This window comes from Lonchura striata, chromosome 36 (genome assembly GCF_050655825.1).
Source record: "Lonchura striata isolate lonStrDom1 chromosome 36, ASM5065582v1, whole genome shotgun sequence".
Lineage (NCBI taxonomy): Eukaryota > Metazoa > Chordata > Aves > Passeriformes > Estrildidae > Lonchura > Lonchura striata.
Window position 1 is genome coordinate 8581052 of NC_140738.1, and position 22244 is coordinate 8603295.

General features: G+C 54.0%; 1 protein-coding gene and 1 pseudogene across 1 annotated transcript; both read left to right on the top strand.

The window, feature by feature from the left end:
* The first annotated feature begins 243 nt into the window (after positions 1-243).
* Positions 244-22244, top strand: part of LOC144248770 (uncharacterized) — an 89859-nt pseudogene continuing 67858 nt past the window's right edge.
* Positions 8136-11140, top strand: LOC144248428 (olfactory receptor 14A16-like). Its single transcript, XM_085565576.1, has one exon. The coding sequence runs from the start codon at positions 9839-9841 to the stop codon at positions 10769-10771; it is 933 nt and encodes a 310-aa protein (XP_085421702.1). The 5' UTR covers positions 8136-9838; the 3' UTR covers positions 10772-11140.

Sequence of the window (22244 nt, forward strand, 5' to 3'; positions counted from 1 at the left end):
AAGTGTGTCATTGTCCCCTGTGTGCGTGGCCTTCCCAGGGGTTTTACACAGGAGCCAGTTTGGGTAAGGGGGATGGTGTTCACCCCCCACCCCGAGCAGGGATTGCCTCACTGTTTCAGGTTACAGTGTCAGATGTAACCAAAAGTGTTTTCAGTCCCCATCTCCATAAACTGTTATCAACAGGTGGGGCAGTGTTCTTTATCTCTTCCATGGCTCAGCCCTGATAACACCCTGCAGGGGCCATCTTCTGTTAATGGTCCATTGAGTGTCACTGCAGCACTGATAAAATTACATCATCCCATTGTGGGATGCTCCACCCAGGGGGAGGAACCAAGCATTCCTACCTGGATATAATCTCACCATTTGCCACATCATGACCACCTTGCTTACTGGATTCCCAGAGGACAAGAGCTCCATAAGCACCATTGAACTTTCAGAGGAAGACCAGACCCTTCTACAGGATCACCGCTTTCACAGAATCACATTCATCACTCCAGCCGGACTGCAGCCACCATTTCATCAGACTGCTACCACCACCCTGAGCATTGTGGTGTCGGGTTATATCCTGACTCTGTCAGATTAAGCCAGTGTTTCTGTATCATTGTTTGGATCTTAATTTTCTTATTCAATTATTCTGGCTTAGACTCTCCCCCTGGTTTGCCTTCAAACTAGTACAAAACTCACTGTGCTCATCCCTTGTTTTCCTCCCAAAACAGGATTTCCCGTACCCAAACATTCGCCAGATGGAGGGGAAGGTTGTGAGGAAGAGGAAGATGCCCTGGTGCACCGAGACGGGTGAGGAGGAAGTCAGTGCCCCTTTCCCCCTCTCTCCTGCTCCATCTCCCAGCCCAGCACTGCCCCCGGCTGCAGGACAGCCCCGCTGCCGGTGCCCTCCTGCCGGGGACACTCTGGGGGGATCTCCTTGCCCTTCCCTTTGGCATGGAGGCAAATCCCATCCTCTCCTTGTCCTTCCTCCCCCAGAGCAGGAGCTGAGGATGGAGACCAGGAAGGACAAATCCCTGCAGCAGAACCTCATGGAAGAGGCCGTTTTGAGCAACTCCACAGCGCAGGAATCCAACAGGGAGGAAAATCCCTGGAGATCCCACAGGAGGAGGGGCTACATATCCAGCCCAGGGTGCTCTGAGAAAGAAAGACCCACTCTGGGTCAGGAAGGTGGACAGAGCTTCAGCCAGATCTTGGAGCTGGAGCTCCATGAGCAGCTTCACCATGGGGAGAAGCTCTACAAGTGCTTGGAGTGTGGGAAGAGCTTCAGCCAGAGCAAAAATCTGAAACGACACCAGATGATCCACACTGGGGAATGGCCCTACAAGTGTGGGAAGTGTGGGAAGGGATTCAGCTGCAGCTCCAACCTCGTCATCCACCAGCGCATCCACACTGGGGAAAGGCCCTACGAGTGTCCCCAGTGTGGGAGGGGGTTTCACACCAGCTCCAATCTCGTCCTCCATGAGCGGATCCACACTGAGGAGAGGCCCTTCCACTGCTCCGACTGCGGGAAGGGCTTCAAGCGCACCTCCCACCTCATCACCCACCGGCGCATCCACACCGGGGAGAGGCCCTACGAGTGTCCCCAGTGTGGGAAGAGCTTCACCCAGAGCTCTCACTTGACCAGGCACCAATGGACGCACTGGTGAGGAAAGCCCTGTGAGTGCCCCAACTGCAGGAGGAGCTTTGTGCACCACTCCAGCTTCATTCCCCATTAAAAAACCCACATTCGGAAGATCCCTGGTGATCCCTGTTCCCCGTGATCCATGCTGGGAAGACACCTGTACCTTCTCCTGCCCCTGCCAATGACCTGATGTGGGATTGGAGAACATGAGGGTCTGGCCATGGCCCTGTCACTACATTCACTCCCACCTCAGGTCATTACCGGGGCAGGAAAGGGACTCTCTCTCTGTCTTTACCTGAGGAGAAGGGTGTCCTTTCCATGCAGGAGGAAACACGTGGCCAGGAAGATACAATTGATGGTGATGTAGTTTTCCCTGTAACTGGTTTTTCTTATCCCTTCTGTTGTTAATATTTTTTCTGTTTCTCTTTGTTCCTTATCTTGTTGCTGTTCCCAGTAAATTGTTCTTATCCCAGCCTGAGATCTTTCCCTTTTTTCCTTCAATGGAAGGTGGGAGGGCAATGAGTGCCTGTGGGGTTTGAGCGGGAGCAGGAAATTGAGAAATGCCATTCCTGAACCCCGGCCTGTGGAAACCGAGCATCCCAGCTTGTGCCAGCCCTGGTGGCCATGGCAGCAGCCTTGGGAGCGGGTCCCTGGCTGGGGCTGAGGGAACCTCTTCACTCTGGTGCCCAGGGACAGGAGTGGAGGGAGCAGCAGCAGCTGAGTCAGGGCAGGCTTAGGTTGGATCTCAGGAAAAGGTTTTTGCCCAGAGGCTGCTGGGGCACTGCCCAGGCTCCCCAGGGAAGGGTCACAGCTCCAGGGCTCTCTGAGCTCCAGCAGCGTTTGGACAGCGCTGCCAGGCCCAGGCTGGCAGTGTTGGGGTGTCCTGTGCAGGGCCAGCAGTTGGACTCGAGGATCCTGATGGGTCCCTCCCAGCTCAGCCAATTCTGTGGTTCTGGGATCCATGACCCTGGGGATGGGAGCGCCAATGGTTGCCATGGCAACGGGCTCCAGGCCTGAGCTGGTGTCCATGGCAACCACCCCTGGCATGGGGTCTCCATGGAGCTGCCCAGGGACTGACCATAGCAACAGGGGCTGGGGATGGTTGCCATGGGAACTGACCATAGCAACAGGGGCTGGGGATGGTTGCCATGGAAACTGACCATAGCAACAGGGGCTGGGGATGGTTGCCATGGAAACTGACCATAGCAACAGGGTTTCCTGGGGATGGTTGCCATGGAAACTGAACATAGCACCAGGGGCTGGGCATGTTTACCTGCTAAGGATGAGATTTGTTCACAGGCCCTCAGAGGGGTTCCATGGGGACTTTCCAAGAGTCTCCAGGCTGTTCAAGAGCTGGAATGTCACACACAGAGCCAGGGGCTCCATGGAGCCCTCCCAAGGGTTTCTGGGCATGGCAAAGAGCCGTGTGGTCAGAGGCAGTCACAGCCATTCCATGGTGACATCCCAGGGCACCTTGGGCTGCAAAGGCACCGATCTGTCACAGGCACTCACGGGGGCTCCACAGTGACATCCCAGGAGTCCCCAGGCTGCCAAAGAGCCGGGATATCCCAGACACTCACAGGGCTTCCTGTCATGGCCAGAGTGGGAGCTTCAGGCAAAGTTTATTAGAGAAGTTCCTGTTGGGTCACGAGGTGCAGAAAGGAGTCCCAACAACCCCCTCAGATCCACAAATACCCCCAGGGACCTCCAGGCTTTCTAATCTCTTTCTGTGAGAAGAGCCTTGGAGCAGCTTGTTCGAATCCCAGTCCCAGACTTTTCAACAGTGTGTGTGTAAAGAATTATAAAGGTGGAATTAAACCTTTATAGAATTTGTCCCAATGGGTTAAGGATGGAAAACCAGGTCTATTGCTATAAATATATATTATCTATTATGGAATTGATTAGACAAAATTATCTTAATAAGAAATATTTACACCAAGGCATAAGAGCTACAAAATTTTTATTATTATATATGATTATGATATGATTATGATATATGATATATGATATATGATATATGATATATGATATATGATATAATATGATATGATGATATGATATGATATGATATGATATGATATTATATTATATTATATTATATTATATTATATTTATATTATATTTATATTATGCACTACAAAGTGATTTCAAAGCAATTGTATTAAAGAAAAAACAGTAATTAAGCAGAGATTGATGTCACTCCCTCAGAGCAATGACTGTGGGTAAATCTCTTTGGTTCAACCTGGAGCAGTGACCTTGAGGGGTGTCCCCAATGCAGGGAGGAATCTCCACATTCCCCAAGAAGGGAAAGGTCAGGAGACGCTGCTGTTAAAATCTGGGATGGGGCTTTTCTAGTCTGAAGTGCTGCCCTGCCGGTCAGATGTGCCCGGGCTGGGCCAGCTCAGCAGCTCTGCAGAAGCTCTCACTGGTGTCCCTTGGTTGCTCCTTTCTAGGGGGATTTTTCCAGCTCTGCCACAGCTTCAGCTCCCTCTGAGGATGTTGAACTTTGGGATGGAGGAGTCAGGCTGGTTTCAGCATTATTCACCCCAAAAGCAGCGTGACCCCTCTCCTTCATTTCCCACTGGGGCTTTGCAAACAGGGCCTGGCTGGAGTGGTTTGAGCCCATTGCAGGCAGAGCCTCCTGCTCCAGCAGGAACTGCCTTTCCTGTGCCAGGAGCAGGGCAGATCCCGCTGCAGGAACAGCCCCAGGCCAGCCCCAGCACAGGGAAGGCCTCGGGCACAAGGGCAGAGTGCCATGCTGGGAGCTGTGCCAGGGACAGCCCGAGGCACCAAAGGCACCTTGGCAGCAGCAGCTGCTTGCAGGGCATGGCCAGAAGCCTCCCTTAGCACCCAGCCTGGTGGCCAGCGCTGCAGGGTTACTGCAGGGTTACTGGTTAGAAATGACACAGGTTCATCAGGAGGCTGATTGGCATAACGTGCCGTATATTTGGAACTGCTCTTTTTTATAAGCTGTTCCGATCCAGGGAGATTTGATTGGTCACTTTGTTAGTATGTTTCACCTGATCAGCTAATTAACAAGTTGCCCTTCTGATAAACAATCTTTGAGAAAAACAAGAAAACAGAGAGTAGGAAAACAACATCTGCAGGTTGTTTATAATAATAAGCTATCTGTGCTTATCTTCAAGTCCCTGAAGTCTCACAGGCTGATTCTGTGAAAACTTACCCAGTTTTCTTGCTCTCTGACTAGGCTGTCACAACCACACTGCAGAGCTGCTGCTTCAGGGCTCATTTCTGGCTGGGCTCTGCCCCAGCCCACAGAGTGCGACCTCAGCCCTGCCTCTGCCTCGGCCCTTGTGCCTGAGCCCTGCAGAGCCCAAAGGTCACTGGTGCCAGCCTGGCTTTGCCAGCCCCTGGGGCAGGGACAGGAAAGGCAGAGAAGGGGCTGGATTTGGCTCTTGGATGTGGGCTCCAGCAGAGACAATGAGGAGTCAAGGGAGTGGATGGAGTCCACCGAGCAGCCCCTTCTCCCCATGCAATCCTGGAATGGTTTGGATGGGAAGGGCTCTGCAGTGCTCATCTCATCCAAACCCCGCCATGAGCAGGGACATCTTTCACCAGATCAGGTTGTTCAGAGCCCTGTCCCTGCTGGACTGGAATGTTTCCAGGCATGGAGCATTGACCACCTCCCTGGCAACCAGCCTTAGTGTATCACCAACCCCATCATCAAAAATTTCTTCCTTATCTCTTCTTATCTGAATGTCCCTCTTTAGTTTAAAATCATCAGGCTTTGTCCTGGTGTGACAGGCCCTACTAAAACCTTTGTCCACTGTTGTATTTCCAATGGGCTGGGTTTCCATGGCAAGTGCCAGGACAGGTGACCCAGGTGTCACACCCAGTGAGGGCTGCCATGGGAACAGAGCCCAGCACTGCCCCTTTCTGTCTGCCTGACCTGGCCTTTGGCCCTGACTCTGCCCTTTGCTGCTGGTTCCACGGTGCCTAACCAGCCAGCGTGGCACAGGGCAGGTGGCCATGGCACAAGCCCCCAGCAAGGGATCCCCTCTGGCTCTGGGTTGTGACACCAGCCCTGAGCAAGGGGCCCAGGGCAGGTGTCCATGGCAAACAACCATCACAGTGGCTCCAGGCCTTGGCTGCCATGGCACCAAACCAAGGAACGGGTCCCTGTGGCCGCTGCCGTGGCACCTGGCGGCACCAAGGAGTGTCACTGCAATTGTACCTGGAACAGCCCTGGCACCGCTTTGTCCTGAGGGCTGCCATGGCAGCCGAGGGCAGCAGCAGCTCTGCAGGCAAGTGGCCATGGAACCTGGCTGCAGAAATGGCTCCTTGGGCTGGTTTCCCAGGAAACCTGAACTGATGAGCACTGCCATGGCACCCAAAGCCAGCAGTGGGGTCAGTGCAGTGACCATGGCAACAGCCCCTTGCAATGGCCCAGTGCAGGTTGGGATGATGATCCCCCCTCACAGCTGGCCCAGGGCAGGCCTGGAAGTGTCTTGGTGGCACCTTGGGCTTGGCACACAGCTGAGGACATTGTCTGTTTTCAGTGGGGAAACTCAGGAGTTTTAGATTGCTCTGGAAATGAAAGAAGGGAAATCCCTCTTTCCTTGAGTGTAGCCAGCTCTCTGAGTAAAGCAGGTCCCAGGTGAGTGAGGACAGACAGGATGGGGGTGGGGAATATGGAGCAAGGCTGTCCACACTGGGTCAGACCTCAAGGCACAGCTTCTCTGACCAGGCCAGATCTCCTTAAGAGACTCCCTGGGTCAGTATCAATCACTGAATGATGCAAACACCTCTTCTCGAAAGAGAACAGGAATAAAAGACATCCTTTAAAATAGGAATATATATTTCCTAGAAACCCTTTGAAACATTTCTCTGTAACTGCAGCAGCAAACCTTCCTGATAAACTGCCCCAGAGCATAGGGAAATCAAGGCAGAGCCATGGTTTGTCAGGACTTCCTTGATCCCAATGAGCCCCGTGGTGCATTTGGAGCTGAGCCCTGGAACCTCAGGGCCTGAGAGGAGATTGCACAAACCTTTCCAGGAGGCAAAGTCAGAGGAAAGACCCAAAGTGTCTCAAAGCATGAATGGGTCCCACTGAGGTCCATCCCCAGCACAGGCTCCTCATGGACTACTTGGAGGAGAGAATTGGAGGCCAGGATGGCACAAAAAACTCCCAGAGACTCAAAATGGCACAAAAACCTCTCAGTGTGGAAAGGAAAATCCAAAGTACCTGAAAAAAAGTTGAGTATCTCAAGGCATTAATGAGCCACATTGAGTGTCTGTACAAAGCTCTCAAGGGACTCATTAAAGCAAATAACTGGGGCCATGATTTCACAAACCTCTCACAGAGTTTGGATCAAAAGGGAAACACCAAATACCTTAAAAGAACTGAAGTACCTTGAAGCATTAAGGAGCCCACTGAGTGTTGTTACTGACAAAGCCTCGCCAGGGAGTAATTAAAGCAGTTAATTGGAGGCCATGATTGCACAAAGCGCTCAGAGACTCCAAGGAAAAAACAAAATCCAAAGTCCTTCCAAAAACCTGCAGTCCCTGGGAGCATGAAGGAGCCCCCAGAGCCATTCCTGACCAAGGCTCCCCAGGGACTCCTTCCAGCAGATCCTTGAGGCCACTGGGATGTGGGCATGGGGGGGATGCTGAGGGCAGGACCAGGGGGTGACAGTGCCCAGCCTGGCTGGGGCTGTGCCAGGAGGCCCCAGGGCCTCAGGACAAGGTGTCTCCTCACAGCCCTTGGTGGCACAGACCCTGCTGTGCCCCAGGGCACCAAGACTTGGCTTCTCTTTGTCCCCTCCTGGCATCAGTGCCTCCAGTTCTCTGCTCTGCCTGGGGCCTGGGGACACTTTCTGAGTCGTGTCCCTCAGTGGGACCCATTAAAAGTACAAGAAACTTTGGAGTTGGATTGTGATTTGGAGTTCTGGAGAGGTTTCTGCAGCTCCCTCTCAGGGCCTGATGTTCAGGGCCTCAGCACAAAGCCCCAGAGGGCCATTAAAGTCCTTGTGCTGTGTCTGTGCTGCTGAGCTGGGCCGGGCTCCTGGCACAGAGAGTGATCCTGGTAACCAAGCAGAGCTTCAAAAGCACATTTCTCTTGCTGAGCAGCTCTTCTGCCAGCCCAGCAGGGCTCAGGCACTGCCTGCAGCCAGCCCAGGCACAGCACAGAGGCACAGAGAGCTTCAATCAGTCAGGGCTGGGAAGGGGCTGAGAAGTGCCTGGGGCAGAATCACTGCCAGCCCTTGGCACAGGAACCTCTGGCTGCAGGACAATGCAGCTGCAGCTCCTGGAGAGATCTCCTAAAGCTGGAACATGCCAATGCCCACAGACCCTGTGAGTGCATTCTCTGCTCATCTCCTGTGCAGAGCAGCCAGGGGTGCCCAGGGCTGTCCTGCAGAGCAGGGTCCTGCAGCCCAGGGCGCTGTGCTGGGCCAGGGACTCTGCTGCCTGCCAGGGACAGCTCTCAGCCGGCCCTGGAGCTGCTCCCAGCGCTGGCCAGGAGCTGTGGGGGGAAGGAGCCACCCTGAACAGGGCAGGTGCTGCTGCTGAGAGGGGCTGGCTGGGGCAGGGCTGCTCCCAGCTCCAGACCAGCCTGGGCACAGCTCTGGAGGACACTTCCCAAAGAAGGTAAGCCTGGGATTGCTGTAAAGATCAGGAGCTTTCCTGAGAGTGTTTTCAATTTCCTTCTTGGAGCAGGATGGGAAATTTGGGATCATGACAAAAAGATATTTGATTTTTATACATTTTTCATATAGCCATAACTCTGTGAATTACTATTCTATTGTTATACAAATATAATCCTTACTTTACTTATGAAACTCTTAATTACCTCTGTTAAATTATTATTATGTGCTTATATAATGGTAGTTCTTAATTGACTCTAATATGTTTCCTACCTATCTCTTAGATTGTACAACAATAAGCTGACTATCTTAATACATTCCTGAAATACTGCATGGTCTTATTATGAGGAAGAGGACCTACAAGAAGAATATTTTGGTTTTTGACAACATTGTGAGTAGTCGTAACTAAAGTGGGGCAAAGAAGCCCTTGGATCTACTCCAATGGGTTGAGCCAGGGTGTGTAACTGTGGCAACTGAATCTCCTATTGGATATTCCTGTTAAATATCCTAATTAATCAACCTTAGTAAATTGTTGAAATCAAGGGCCAGGTGTCCCCCATCCCCACTGGGACACCTGGGAGCTTCCAGCAAAGGTCTGGTTTTTACATTACTTTTCGAACAATGCAGCAAGGTGTTTTATTCTCTTTTGATTATAGAAAACAGGGGGTTGAGAGAAGCAGAACAGGAATTGTAATCCCAGAATCACAGAACATTCTGAGTTGAAAGGGACACATGGGATCATCAAAGAAATGTTTAAATGTCCAGGCCCAGGGAGATGCTCAGGGAAGCAGAGGGGGCTGAGCAGAGCAGTGCTGGGGCAGGAGGGCTCTGTTGGTGTGTGGGAGGTGCCGGGCACAGCTGGGCACGGGAACACTGTCCTGAGTGCCCAGCTGTCTCTGCCCTGCCCTCTCAGGCACAGCCCCACAACATCTTCTCTTGTTTCTGCACTCCCCTGATATTGTCACTGTTATCTGGGGCTCTCAGAGAGTCTCTGCATTTTCAGCAGCTGAGTCAGGCACTTCCTTTGGCATTCCTTCAAGGCAGGGGTGTCCATGGGAATTGGGTGTCCAAGCTTCCCTGGGACCTGTGGGGCTGTGGGCAAAGCAGTCCATGGGAAAGGGGAATGAGCTGAGCCCCTCCCTGAGATCCCCTCATGGGCACAGCCGGGGATCTCCTTGCTGTGCCCTTTCCAGCTCTGAGCTGCCCTCCTGGGTGCAGATCTGTGCCAGAGCCTCTGGGAGTTCCCTGAATGTCCCACGGGGAAGTGCAGAGATGCCACAGCTGAGGAAATGCTGCTGGGTTGGCCAAGGGAGCCGTGAGTGTCCTTGGCACAAGGGGGTGCGGAGACCTTGCCCAGAGACCTTTGGAGAGGGTGAGATACTCAGGGATCCCTCTGCTCTTGGCAGGGTCTGGTTTATCCCAGGGTGATCTGGGAGTGTGATTGTGCTCTGATTGCAGCCAAATATTTTCCCAGAGCAGAAAGAAGGATGGGTGAGTCTCAGCAAAACAGTCTACAGGAAATGGCCCAGGTTTGGCTCCAAGCAGCCCCTCCTGACTTGTCCCTGTCCTTTCTCCATGAACAGGTGTCCATGTGCAGCCACAGCAAATGTCCAACAGCAGCTCCATCAGCCACTTCCTCCTGCTGGCACTGGCAGACACGCGGCAGCTGCAGCTCCTGCACTTCTGCCTCTTCCTGGGCATCTCCCTGGCTGCCCTCCTGGGCAACGGCCTCATCATCAGCGCCGTAGCCTCCGGCCACCACCTGCACACGCCCATGTTCTTCTTCCTGCTCAACCTGGCCCTCAGCGACCTGGGCTCCATCTGCACCACTGTCCCCAAAGCCATGCACAATTCCCTCTGGGACACCAGAACCATCTCCTACTCAGGATGTGCTGCACAGATTTTTCTGGTTTTCTTCTTTCTTGGAGCAGAGTATTTCCTGCTGACCATCATGTGCTACGACCGCTACGTGTCCATCTGCAAACCCCTGCACTACGGGACCCTCCTGGGCAGCAGAGCTTGTGCCCACATGGCAGCAGCTGCCTGGGCCAGTGCCTTTCTCTATTCACTGCTGCACACAGCCAATACATTTTCCCTGCCCCTGTGCCATGGCAATGCTCTGGGCCAGTTTTTCTGTGAAATCCCCCAAATCCTCAAGCTCTCCTGCTCCAATTCCTACCTCAGGGAACTTGGGCTCATTGCTGTTAGTGCCTGTTTCCTATTTGGTTGTTTTGTGTTCATTGTTTTCTCCTATGTGCAGATCTTCAGAGCTGTGCTGAGGATCCCTTCTAAGCAAGGACGGCACAAAGCCTTTTCCACCTGCCTCCCTCACCTGGCTGTGGTCTCCCTGTTTATCAGCACTGGCTCAGTTTCCCACATGAAGCTGCCCTCCATCTCCTCCCCATCCCTGGATCTGGCCCTGTCAGTTCTGTACTCGGTGGTGCCTCCAACCCTGAACCCCCTCATCTACAGCCTGAGGAACCAGGAGCTCAAGGCTGCAGTGTGGACACTGATGACTGGATGCTTTCAGAAACATTAAAATGCTGGCCAATTTATAACAAATCACTTGTAATAAATGTCATCTTTGATACTTCTTGTTGGTTTCATTTTGGAGGTTATTTTTCTTTGTTTTACTTTTTTAATCTTGCCCAAAACGAAAAGCCATTACTTTTGCCATTTCTCATTTTGTTTTTCTCCACCTTCCCTGTGACCACAGACTGTGTCACTGATGGGCTGCACTCTTGCTGGCTTTAAAGGAACTCAAGGATGTCCCAGCACAGTTTTTCTGCAGAGATGCCCTTTTGTTGCCTTCTCTGGAGCTGCAGCAGCAATGTCTGTGTGCAGAGCTGGGGCAGATCAGGGCTGGCACAGCAGCTGTGCCCAGGAGCAGCAGCACTTGGTGCTGCCAGTGCTGCTCCCGTGGCCCTGCCCCGCTGCCCTGGTGGCCCTGGTGTTGCTGCAGGGCCTGAGTGCTCTCGGGGCCGGGCACAGTCCTGGGGGTGGCAGTGCTGGGGCTGCAGCAGGGACAGGCCATGGGCACTGCTGGGGCAGTGCTGACGCTTCAGGCCAGGGCCTGGGGGCTCCAGGCTCCTTGCCCAGGCTCTCTCAAGAACACGGCCAGGCCAATGCTCAGCACAGAAAACCCCCGTGAGCAGCCCCAGGCTGGCCGTGGGCAGGCTGGGGGCAAACAGCACGGCTGGTGCTCTGCAAGGGAACTGGGGGAGACGGGAAGGAGAAGCAGAGCAGGGGCTGATCCATCCCCAGTGCACTGCACAGCCCAGGGCAGCGTCCCAGAGCGTCCTCATGGAGCTGTCAACAACATCCCCCCTCTGCAGCCCTGGCCTCTCCCCAGCTAACAGAGGTGCTGCATCCTTGCAGGCACAGACACGGCAGCATTGGCTCAGCAGCCCCTGTTTGCATTGCACACAGCAGGTGGGAGCACCCCCAGGCTGGTGCTGTGGGGACATGAACCTGAGGCAGCACAAATGCCATCAGCCCTTGGGGCCAGAAAGGGCTGGGGGATGCCAGGGAAACCACTCAGCTTTGTCCTGGCCTCTGCAGTCAGCCAGAAAGTTTGTTCCCATCAGTTGGGAGTTTCCTGTCCCAGTGAGATGGTGCTGCTCAGAGCCAGGGCTGCCTGGCAGCCACCCCCAAACTGCCCTGAGCATTTCCTTGGCTTCACCTTTGCTTTCTTTACTCTTTCTGATACAAATTTCTTCCTCTTGCCCACCCCTGTTCCCTCCCCTGCACACAACCCATCCCTGTTTGCCCTTTCCTCTCTGGCCCCACTCCCCATTGCAGTTCCTGACTTGGCACCATGGGAACATCCCTTGGGGAGCAGGATCCTCCCACAAGTGCTGCAGGAATTGTCTGCAGGCTCCTGCAGTGCCTGGTGCTGCTCCCTTGCCAGAGGCACCCCAGGCCAGGGGGGCACATCTGGGCTGCTGTGTCTGGCTGTGGGGCTCCCTGTTCTGGGCAGTGAGGAGGAGCTGCAGAGGCTCTGCAGGACTGACAGGATGGGCTTTGGGGCTGTGAGAAGAAGCTGAAGGACCTGGGCTGCTGGAGCTTCTGAAGAGGAGGCCCAGGGCTCCTCCTGCAACTGCTCCAAGGGTGGTTTCAGGGAACCCCAGAATCAGCAAGGCTGGAAAATACCTTTGAGATCATCGAGTCCAACCTGTGCCCTCACACTGCCTTATCTCCCCTGAGCCTCCTCTTCTCCAGGATAAACAACCCCAGCTCCCTCAGCCATTCCTCACAGGACTTGTGCTCCAGACCCCTCACCAGCCTTGTTGCCCTTCTCTCGACATGCTCCATCCCCTCCATGTCCTTCCTAAATTGGGGGCCCAGGACTAGACACAGCACTCGAGGTGCTGCCCAACCAGTGCTATGCACAGGGGAAGAATCACTGCCCTGCTCCTGCTGGCACACCATTCCTGATCCAGGCCAGGAGCCATTGGCCTTCTTGGCCCCCTGGGCACTCTGCTGGCTCATGTCCAGCCTGCTGTCCATCAGACCCTGTAGGTCCCTTTCTGCCTGGCTGCTGTCCAGCCACTCTGTCCCCAGCCTGTAGCACTGCAGGGGTTGTTGTGGCCAAAGTGCAGGACCCGGCACTGGGACTTGTTAAACCTCACCTTGTTGGATTTGGGCCCTGGATCCAGCCTGTCCAGGGCCCTGTGCAGAGCCCTCCTACCCTCCAGCAGATCAACACTCCCCGACAACTTGGTGTCACCAGGGTTCCATGAAGCCCCAGAGTGTCCCAATGGTGTCCATGATTCCATGAGGCCTCCCAATGTCACAATGTCCCTTTGGTTCCATGGGACCCCTTGTTGTCACAAAGTCCCTTGGATCCTTGGGCCCTGCAGTGTCTCAATGTCACCGTGGTCCCCAAGGCCCTGCAGTGTCACAGTGGATCCTTGGTTCCATGAGGTCTGGCAGGGCAGCAATGTGCTCCTTGCTCCCACAGTGTCATAATGGCCTCTTGGTCCCAAGGCCACCATGGTGTCCAACATGTTTCTTTCATTCCAGGAGTCCCTGAGGCGCAGCACTGGCCCCTCGGTTCCATGGGGCCCTGCAGTGTCACAATGCCCCCATCATGACACGAGGTCCTGCACTGTCACAAAGCTCTGCATGATTCCACAATGCCCTGCAGGATCACAGTGGCCTCTGGGGTTCCATGAGGCCTCAGAGTGCTCCATTGAATTCCTTGGTGCTGCAGTGTCACAATGGAGCCCTGGTGACACAAGATCCTGCAGTGTCACCAGGGACCCTGGGTTCCATGGGGCACCAGAGTGTCACAATTGTTCCCTCAGTTCCCAGAGTCCTTGCAATGGAGCAATGGCCCCTTGGTTCCATTGTCCCCAGGCTCTCCCAAGGTTCTCTCTGGTTCTGCAGTGCACAATGGCCCCGTGGTCCCCCAAGGCCCTGCAGGGTCATGGTGGCCTCTGTGGTCCCACCAGGACCCAGACTGTCACAATGCACTCCTTGCTTCCATTCAGCCCCACAGTGTCACAGTGTCCCTGTGGCTCTGTGGTGCCATGTCGTACACATGTCACCATGGTCCTCTCAGTGCCACCAGGCCCCGCAGTGTCACAATGGCCCCTTGCTTCCCCAGGGCCCTGCAGTGTCACAATCACCAGAGAATCAACCAGTCTGGAAAAGGCCTTGGAGAGCATCAAGTCCAACCTGGGACCCAACACCACCTTGTCACCCATACCATGGCACTGAGTGCCACATCCAGTCTTTGCTTAAACACCTCCAGGGATTGTGACTCACCCACCTCCCTGGGCAGCCCATTCCAATGCCCAATCCCCCTTTGTGTGAAGAATATTTCCTGATATCCAGCCGACATATCCCCTAGTGAAGCTGAAGGCTGTGTCCTCTTGTCCTGTCTCTGTTCCCTGGGAAAAGAGCCTGACCCCAAACTGGCTGCACCCTCCTGTCAGGGAGTTGTAGAGAGTGATGAGGTCTCACTTGAGACTCCTCTTCTCCAGGATAAACAACTCCAGCTCCCTCAGCCACTCTGCATAGGACTTGTGTTCCAGACTCCTCACCAGCCATGTTGCCCTTCTCTGGACATGCTCCAGCCCCTCCATATCCTTCCTAAACTGGGAGCCCAGAACTGGACACAGCACTCAAGGTGCTGCCCAATCAGTGCCCAGCACAGGGGAAGAATCACTGCCCTGCTCCTGCTGGCCACACCATTCCTGATCCATAGGAGTACCAGGGGTTAGATGAGGGAAATGGTGGGGAAGGAGTGGGGACAAAGTGTGATTGATTGCCAGCCACGAAGCGTCTTGATTCTCATATATTTTAAGACTGTATTAGAAGGTGCTGGGGACCAATATCAATTGGACATTGCTGATATCAATTGATAAACAGGAAAAGAAAACCTAACAGGACAAAACAATTCTCTCTGCATTGTTTTCAATATTGTATATTCACTTTAAATAAACTTTAGAAATCTGTCTAATTCACCACAGAGGAATTGAAGACTTGAATTATTCACAGAGTTTTTTCTTGTTCGGTTGTTTTGAACAAATATTTATAGGCCTTTCTCATGGAATTCATGAACTGAAGAGCTTAAGAAAGAAAAGGCCTCTGGAGTAGGAAAATTCATCAGCAGCCTCCAAGTGGCTGAGGATCAATCTCCATCAGAGCAGCAATGAGCAGAAATGGGCACAGCTTTGTGGCTGCCCCAGCTCTGGGATGGGCCCTGGGCCTGGAGCAGGAGCAGCTCTGGAGGGCCCCAGGGCCGGGGCTCTTGTGCTGCCCTGGGCAGATGGGATGGCAGGAGGGGCTGCAGAGCTCTCAGCACCTCAGGCAGAGGGGAGCAGGGCAGCCAGGGAGCTCCTTTGGCCTTGGCCAAGCCCCTTCCCCCATGGTGGGGCTGAGTCCTGGCTGAGCTGCAGCTGCTGCTGTGCCCTTGGCAGGGGCTGAGGCCGTGGGGCAGTGCCCAGAGCAGCCTGGGCTGAGCAGAGCTGTGGGGCCAGAGCCGGCTGGGCTGTGCTGGGGAGAGGCCCTTGGTGCTGCCCAGAGCTCAGGGCAGCTGGCAGAGCTGGCAGGGAGCTGGGCTGGGCTGGGAGAGCCTGGCACAGGAACCATCAGTGTCCATCTCAGCCTGGCTGAGCGGGCAGGGGCAGGACTCAGCCCAGGCCTTGTGGGGCAGGGCCAGCGCCTGGGCAGGCATTGAAAACAGGCAAGAGCCCCAGAGAGGAGGCTGCTCTGTGCCCTTGGGGCACGGACAGAGCAGGGAGGGGCCCAGGACATTTGTCAGCGCCAGCCTCTGTCTGTGCCAGCCCTGGGCAGCCCTGGCTGCTGAGCCCAGCTCTGCCCTGGGCTGAGTTTGGCTGTGGCCCAGCTCCATCCTCCTGCGGGGCTCAGGGCCTGTTCCCGGCCATGGCCAGCCCTGGCCGCCTCTCTGCTGGCCCCGAGGCCGGCAGAGCCCGGGCAGGGCTGTCTGTGCAGCCCCACAGGTGCCACGGGCTCGGCAGGAGCTGGCAGAGGCTGCCCAGCAGGGAGGCCATGGGGTACAGAGCCCCAAGGCTGCCCAGGGCCCCACGGCACAGGGGCCGTTCCCAGCCCCAATGCTCCTGTCCTGGGCTGGGCTGCACAGGGGCTGTGGCACCATGGCTGGGCCAGCACAGGGCCACCGAGGGGCCACGCAGCCGCTGCCGGGGCTGGCAGCAAGGCCGGGCACAGACAAGGAATTGCTGAGCATGGCCTGCGCTGGCCAGGGCTGCCTGTGCCCAAGGCAGAGCTCAGCTGCCCTTGGGGGCTGCAGGAACACTCAGGAGCCCAAAGAGCCTCCATGGCTGTGCTGGAGACCAAGGCTGGAGCAGGGAAATGCAGGGCTGCTGTGCCATGGGGAGGGCATGGAATTCCAGCACACACCTCAGCTCTCTGATGGTCCCGGCACCGTGCTGGGCCCTGTTCCAGACTGGAGCAGAGCAGATGTTGATGGCACAGGAGCACTGCGGGGCTGGCAGGGACCTGCAGCTTGCAAGGTGCTCTGCTCTCCCTCAGCTCCTCTCGGAGAGATCCAATCCCAGCTCGGCACCTCAGGGCACAAGTGTCACTGCCTGTTCATGGGCACACAGCTGATGTCTGTATGGAAAGGGGCACAGATGTTAGTACTTGTACATTTCATAGTATACATGGTTATTTATTTTTTTTTTTATCTGGGTCACTTGAGAATGGTTAAGAAATGGCAAAGTTTTCCCACCAGGAACAGGAATTTCCTGTAAGTGTACAGATTGCATGAGGAGAAATACTGATCTTGTCTTCTATTTTCATCACCAATATTCAATTTATTATATCACCTCCCTCTTCCTTCAGGATTTTCCAGTATCCTGTTGAAATTGACATGTCTAAGGACATCTCTTCACTAGACCAACTGGATCTATGTCCTTCCTGGTGCTCCCAGATTTCCTCATCTAGGTGCTCTCTGGTCATTCAAGTGCCTCTCAATTCACAGGCTTCATGCTATGAGTTCAGGGAGTTGTTCACTCTTTCAGAAGTTCAAATAAATATCATATTACTCAACATCGTAATTGTATTTTTATCCATCACAAAATTACTTTTTGGTATGTCTTTGTCTAAAACTATCCCTGTACAGAAATCCCTTGGGGATGGGAGACATGTCAGCTGCTGCTGGGACATCACAGAGAGCTGAGGGAATAGCTGTGATGGTTATTAAACTGTTCCAATGTTCAACTTGTGTTTTCTGCCAAAAAAACCTTTCTGTGCCTCTGAGTGTCACCATCCCTGAGCCCAAAGGACACAAACCTGATGAGTTGTGGTTCCCACTGCAGGGGCACTTGGACCTTGGCTCTGCACAGGAGAGCTCTTCATCCACTTTCCCTCTTTTCCTCCCTCTGGGCATGGAGGGAGCTCCTCACTTCAGCCTGTGACTCATATGTGTGCAAAGAGCAAATCTGGGCAGAATCGGGACAGGGAGGGTTTGGGGGGACCTTGGGATCTGTGCTGGGCACAGAAGGTGTTTTCCATTGTTCTGAGACTGTCTGCTGTGCAAAGTGGATTTAATATCCAGCAGAGGAATGACTTTTGCATTTGATGGAGCTGTGCCTTCCCTTGGCTTTGTTGGCTGGCAATAAATGAACATCCCTCTGTGTCTCGGGCAGCTCTTTCTCCAAGGAAAGCAGGTGGGAGTTGGAGCCCAGGAGCTGAAAGCTGCAGGTGCAGCCTGGGCTGGAGGGAGCTCAGATTTGCACAAGGCTGCTCTGAGTGCCAGGGCTGGAATGGGGGAAATGGTGGGGTAGGGGTAGGGACAGTATCTGATGGATTGTCAGCCACAAAGGGTCTTGATTTTCATATCTATTCAAACTGCATGGGAAGGTACTTGGATTCAGTGTCAGTTGGAGATGGCAACTATCATTGTATTAACAGAAAAAAAAAACTAAACAGGACCTGAAAAATCTCTTATCATGGTCTTTTTAAATATAGTATATTCACTTTGAATTGGCTTCTGAAATCTGTCTAATCAACCAGAAAATATTTGAAAACTTACATTATTCCCAGAGGCTTGGCTTGTTAAAGTGTTCTGAATGTTAATGAGCCCTGGGCCACTGAATTCCTGAACTGAAGAGCTGAAGGCTGAAGAAGCCTCTGGAGCAGTAAAATTCAGCAGCAGCCTCCAAGTTGCTGAGGATGTCAGCAGCCCCCACTGAGGCCATCCCTGCCCAGAGGCCCTGGGGGAATGGGCAGACAAGGAGAGCGTCCCTGGGGCTGGGGCAACAGAACTCAGAGGCACCAGCGGCTCCAGCTGGGACATGGAGTGTGGGATGGGGCTGTTAAAGCCCTGCCTGGGCTGTGCCAAGCAGGACACACAAGCCCTGACCCCCATCCACTAAAAAACTCTCTCAAGGATACATTTAAAAGGAATTAAAATTGGTGTGTCCTCTGAGTTGGATGCACTGGAGAAATACCAACAAGAGATTCTCAGGAGCTCAAAACAAACACCAAAGCAGCCTTTACTGGCAACTTTAGGAAATCAGAGAAACTTTGGTAAAAGGTTTAAAATTATATTCAGTGAACAAAAAATAGTTTGCAATGCATTAACTTGGCCCATTGAACTTCACAAACGCTAAGCCTGTTCAATTTTAAGTTAATCAACATCTGCATGAGGACTGAAATAGAACAATGTAGACAGAGAAAGACAAAAAAGATACAGAGAAGCACACACACAGCTACCAATTCCTGGATTCCAGTGGTGTTCAGATGGAAATTCCAAGAGGAGGTAGGGTCAGGATGTGTGCTTGCCTTGTGGTCAGCCTTAAATACCCCTTGGTCTTCCTGGGCCTCTCCCCAGGTGGGACTTGGGGTCATTTGGTCACTCAGGTGCTGGGCTGGGGCTCCAGAGGTGGCTGTGGAGCATTGCCTGTGCTGTGCCAGGGACTGGCAGACACTGCTGGGCTGGGATAGAGGCTCTGGGGGGATTGGGGTTCCAGGGCAGGGCAAGGCTGGGGTTCCAGGGCAGGGCAAGGCTGGACCTGCCCCTTCCTCCCACACACGTGAAATGTTTCCAGCCAGCAATCTCCTCCAGTCTGTCACAACAGTCAACATTGGTGGTGAAATCCCAATATGGACATTGACACCTGCAGGAGAAGGACAGTTCTTTTCTATAGGAAGGAAAGCCCCGAGCCCCAGTGAGAAGAGACCCTGCAGGTGCCAAGCTGTCAGGCAGCCCCTGGAGGTCAAACCAGCCAGACCTGTTCCATGTTCCCTTGGTTCTTTGGGACCCCACAGTGTCCCAGTGGTCTCCGTGGTTCCCCAGGCCCCACAATGACACGGGACTCCTCTGTTCCATGAGGCTGCAATGTCACAATGGACCTTTGGACCCTGGGGGTTTGCAGTGTCACAATGGTCTCCTTTGGCTCCACAGGGTCACAATGGAACACTGATGACACGAGGCCCTGCAGTGTCACAATGGACCTTTGGTTCCCTGCAGCCCTGCAGTGCCACAAAGGCCTCTTGGTTTCACGAGGCCCCACAGTGTCACAATGGTCCTCTTGGTTATGTGGGGACCCCCGGGGTCACAATGGTCTCACTGGTGCTGTGAGGCCTCACAGTGTTCACAATGCTTTGCTTATTCCGTGGGGCCTTATAGTATCCCAATGGTCTCCATGATTCCATGGTGCCCCACAGTGTCACAATGGCCCCTTGGTTCCATGAAGCTGCGAAGTCTCTTAATGGTGTCTCCATGATTCCATGAGGTCTTGCAATGTCACAATGGACCTTTGGCTTCCTGGGGTCTCACCATGTCACAACGGTCCCTTGGTCCCATGACACCCCAAAGTGTCATAAGGGTCTCCATGGTTCCATGGTGCCCCTCAGTGTCGCAATGGTCCGTGGGTCTCACAGGTGCCACAGTGTCACCATGGTCCCTTGGTTCCATGGTTCCTGTGCTGGTGCATTCCCCCCTCCCCTTCTCAGGCCTCTCTGCCAGATGAGAAATGCTCGCTGGCCTCGGCCTTGGCCAGCAGCCCCTGGGCTCAGCTCCTCTGGAGCTCAGCACAAACACACTCTTCTCCAGGCACTGCTGCTGCCCAGCCAGCTCCTGGCTGCTTTAGGAGCAGCCCTGGGAACTGTTTGTGTTCCCTCAGTGGCACAACATCCCTGTTCTCACACTGCCAAAGAAAGCTGCTGATGCCAAGTGCGGCCAGGATGAAACATGGCTGGGACTGCAGCCCCTCTCTTGGGGCCCTACAAACAGCGCTCCAAAAGGAGCCCTTGGAGCTCTCCTGGGCCAGCGACTCCCTCTGAGTGGGGCCTCTCCGAGCCGGGAACTCTCCCGTTTGCTGCACTCAGGGATCCCCAACAACGAGGGAGCCTGGGCCGATCCCCCCACTCCTCCAGGCTCAACCCTTCCCTGCTGGGGAGATGCCAAAGCATCCCCAGGGAGCATTTCCCTTTGCTCAGGGGAATTTCTCACAGGTGCCTTGCACTGACTCTCTGTGTCTGTGTGCACACAGGAGTGCCTGTGCTGGGGAAATGTGGCAGAAATGCTGCTCTCTGAGGGGTCTGAGTGCCTTGCACAACTGAGCCAGTTAGGCCTGTAGTTAAGGCTAAATCATGAGGTCAAAGCTAAGTTAAACACTGCTAAGAGTTGTTCTTTTACTAAGTTCATATGTTTAATATAAGTTATATGTTAAGTTAAATATTGTTAAATGTTATTCCTGTTTTAAATTGCATAGTTATAGGTTATAAGTTAGGTTAAATACTGTTAAGCTCTGTTCTTTTGCTAAATTGTTAAGTTTAATGTAGAAATTAAGGTAAAGGTATAAGGTAATTCCTATTAGGTTTTAGGTCTGTTAAGGTTTTGGGCCATATTCCTTTTATCCTTGCCCTCATTTTTTTTGTGTCACACACACAGGAACAGCTCTCAATTCATTTCTGGTTTGATTGCCTGGATTTTGTTTGGTTTTGTTGTTGCTTTGTTTCCTTGCTGTGGCTGAAGTGCCCAGTCAGGAGTAGAGTGACTCTTGCCAAGGAACTTTGTGCTGCTGTCACTTTAATATTAAATCTGGTTTTTGCTGGGGATTTTTCAGCGCTCTCAAACCCTCATTGGTCACAGGGTGAAGGAGCCCTGGCCCAGGCTCTGGCCCTGGGGGACACGGGGACACTGCCGGGGGGTCCCTGTCCCCCTGTCCCACCCCCACAGCCTTGGCCCCCGTCCCCGTGTCAGGCTCTGGGATCGATCTCGTGGAACATCCTCTGGGGGAGGCTGCAGCACCAGGGTCAGGGGGACCTGGGGGGACAGGGGACCCGCTGTGCATGAGCAGCGTTGGACTTCTCTGGGGGAACTGGGAGGGGGCTAGGGCAGAGTGACCTCCCCAGTGACCTCACACAGCCTCTCAGATGTCACATAGCCATCTCTGTGATGTCACACAGCCCAGTCTGTAATGTCATACAGGCCCTGTGATGCTGGGCAGTTCCGGCGCCATCCCAGCAGTGGCCTCTCCCTCCTGCCCCGTCCCTCAGCCAGTGCCACCCTTGGGGCTCTGGGCTATGGCTTCTTCTCCCTGGGCATCCCCTGCTGCCCGCCCAGGTTTTCCCGAGGAGCTGCTGCCCCTGAGCCAGAGGCTCTGCTCTGCTGCCCTGGGTACCCCGGGGCTCCCAAAACACCCCATGGCCAGGCCGGGCCCAGAGTGTCACAATGTCCCCTTGGATCCATCAGGCCCCGCAGTGTCACAATGCTCCCTGCGCTCTCTGAGGCCCCACATCACCCAGCCCAGGCCATTGCTATGGTTCCAGTCCCTCCCAGTATGATCCCAGTGATTCCCAGTCTCTCTCAGTATATCCCACTTGATCCCAGCATGCTCCCAGTCACACCCACTTCCTCCCAGTTGCTTCCAGCATAATTCCAGTTGCCCAGAACCACTTCTAGCCACCCTCAGTGCAGCACCAGTTGCTCCCAGGATATCCCAGTTGCACCGACCATGGTCCAAACTGCCCTCAGAATGTTCCTGGTCACTCCCAGTATGATCCCAGTCCCCCTCAGTGTTGTTCCAGTTCCACCCAGTATGTTCCCAGTTGCACCTAGTCACCCCTAGTACAGTCCCGCTCACTGCCAGTATGACCTCAGTGGCCCCCATTACAGACACAGTCACTCGCAGTTGCCCTCACTTGCCCCCAAAATGGTCCCAGCTGTTCCCAGTGTTGTCCCCTCCAGTATGGTGCCAGGCACTTCCAGTATATTCCAACTGCCCCCAGCATGCTCGATCCCAGTCACCCCAGAGTCCCCAGTATGGTTCCAGTTGCCCCCAGGATGACCTCACTCATTCCCAGTATATCCCAGTTACCTCCAGCAGGCTCCCAAACCCCCTCCCAGCACCACAAATGGCCCCAAGAGCCACAACAGCCTCTCTCAGTCCAACCAGGAGTCCCTAAAACCCCTCCCAGCCCTCCATGGAGTTGAGCGGGAAAGGTTGGTGGACAGGAACATCCCCAGCAAGGGTCAGCTAGGACACTTCAGCAGCAATTTGGGCATTTTG

Excerpts from the sequence above, each read along its gene's own strand:
- LOC144248428 (XM_085565576.1), top strand. The coding sequence starts at position 9,839 with ATGTCCAACAGCAGCTCCATCAGCCACTTCCTCCTGCTGGCACTGGCA.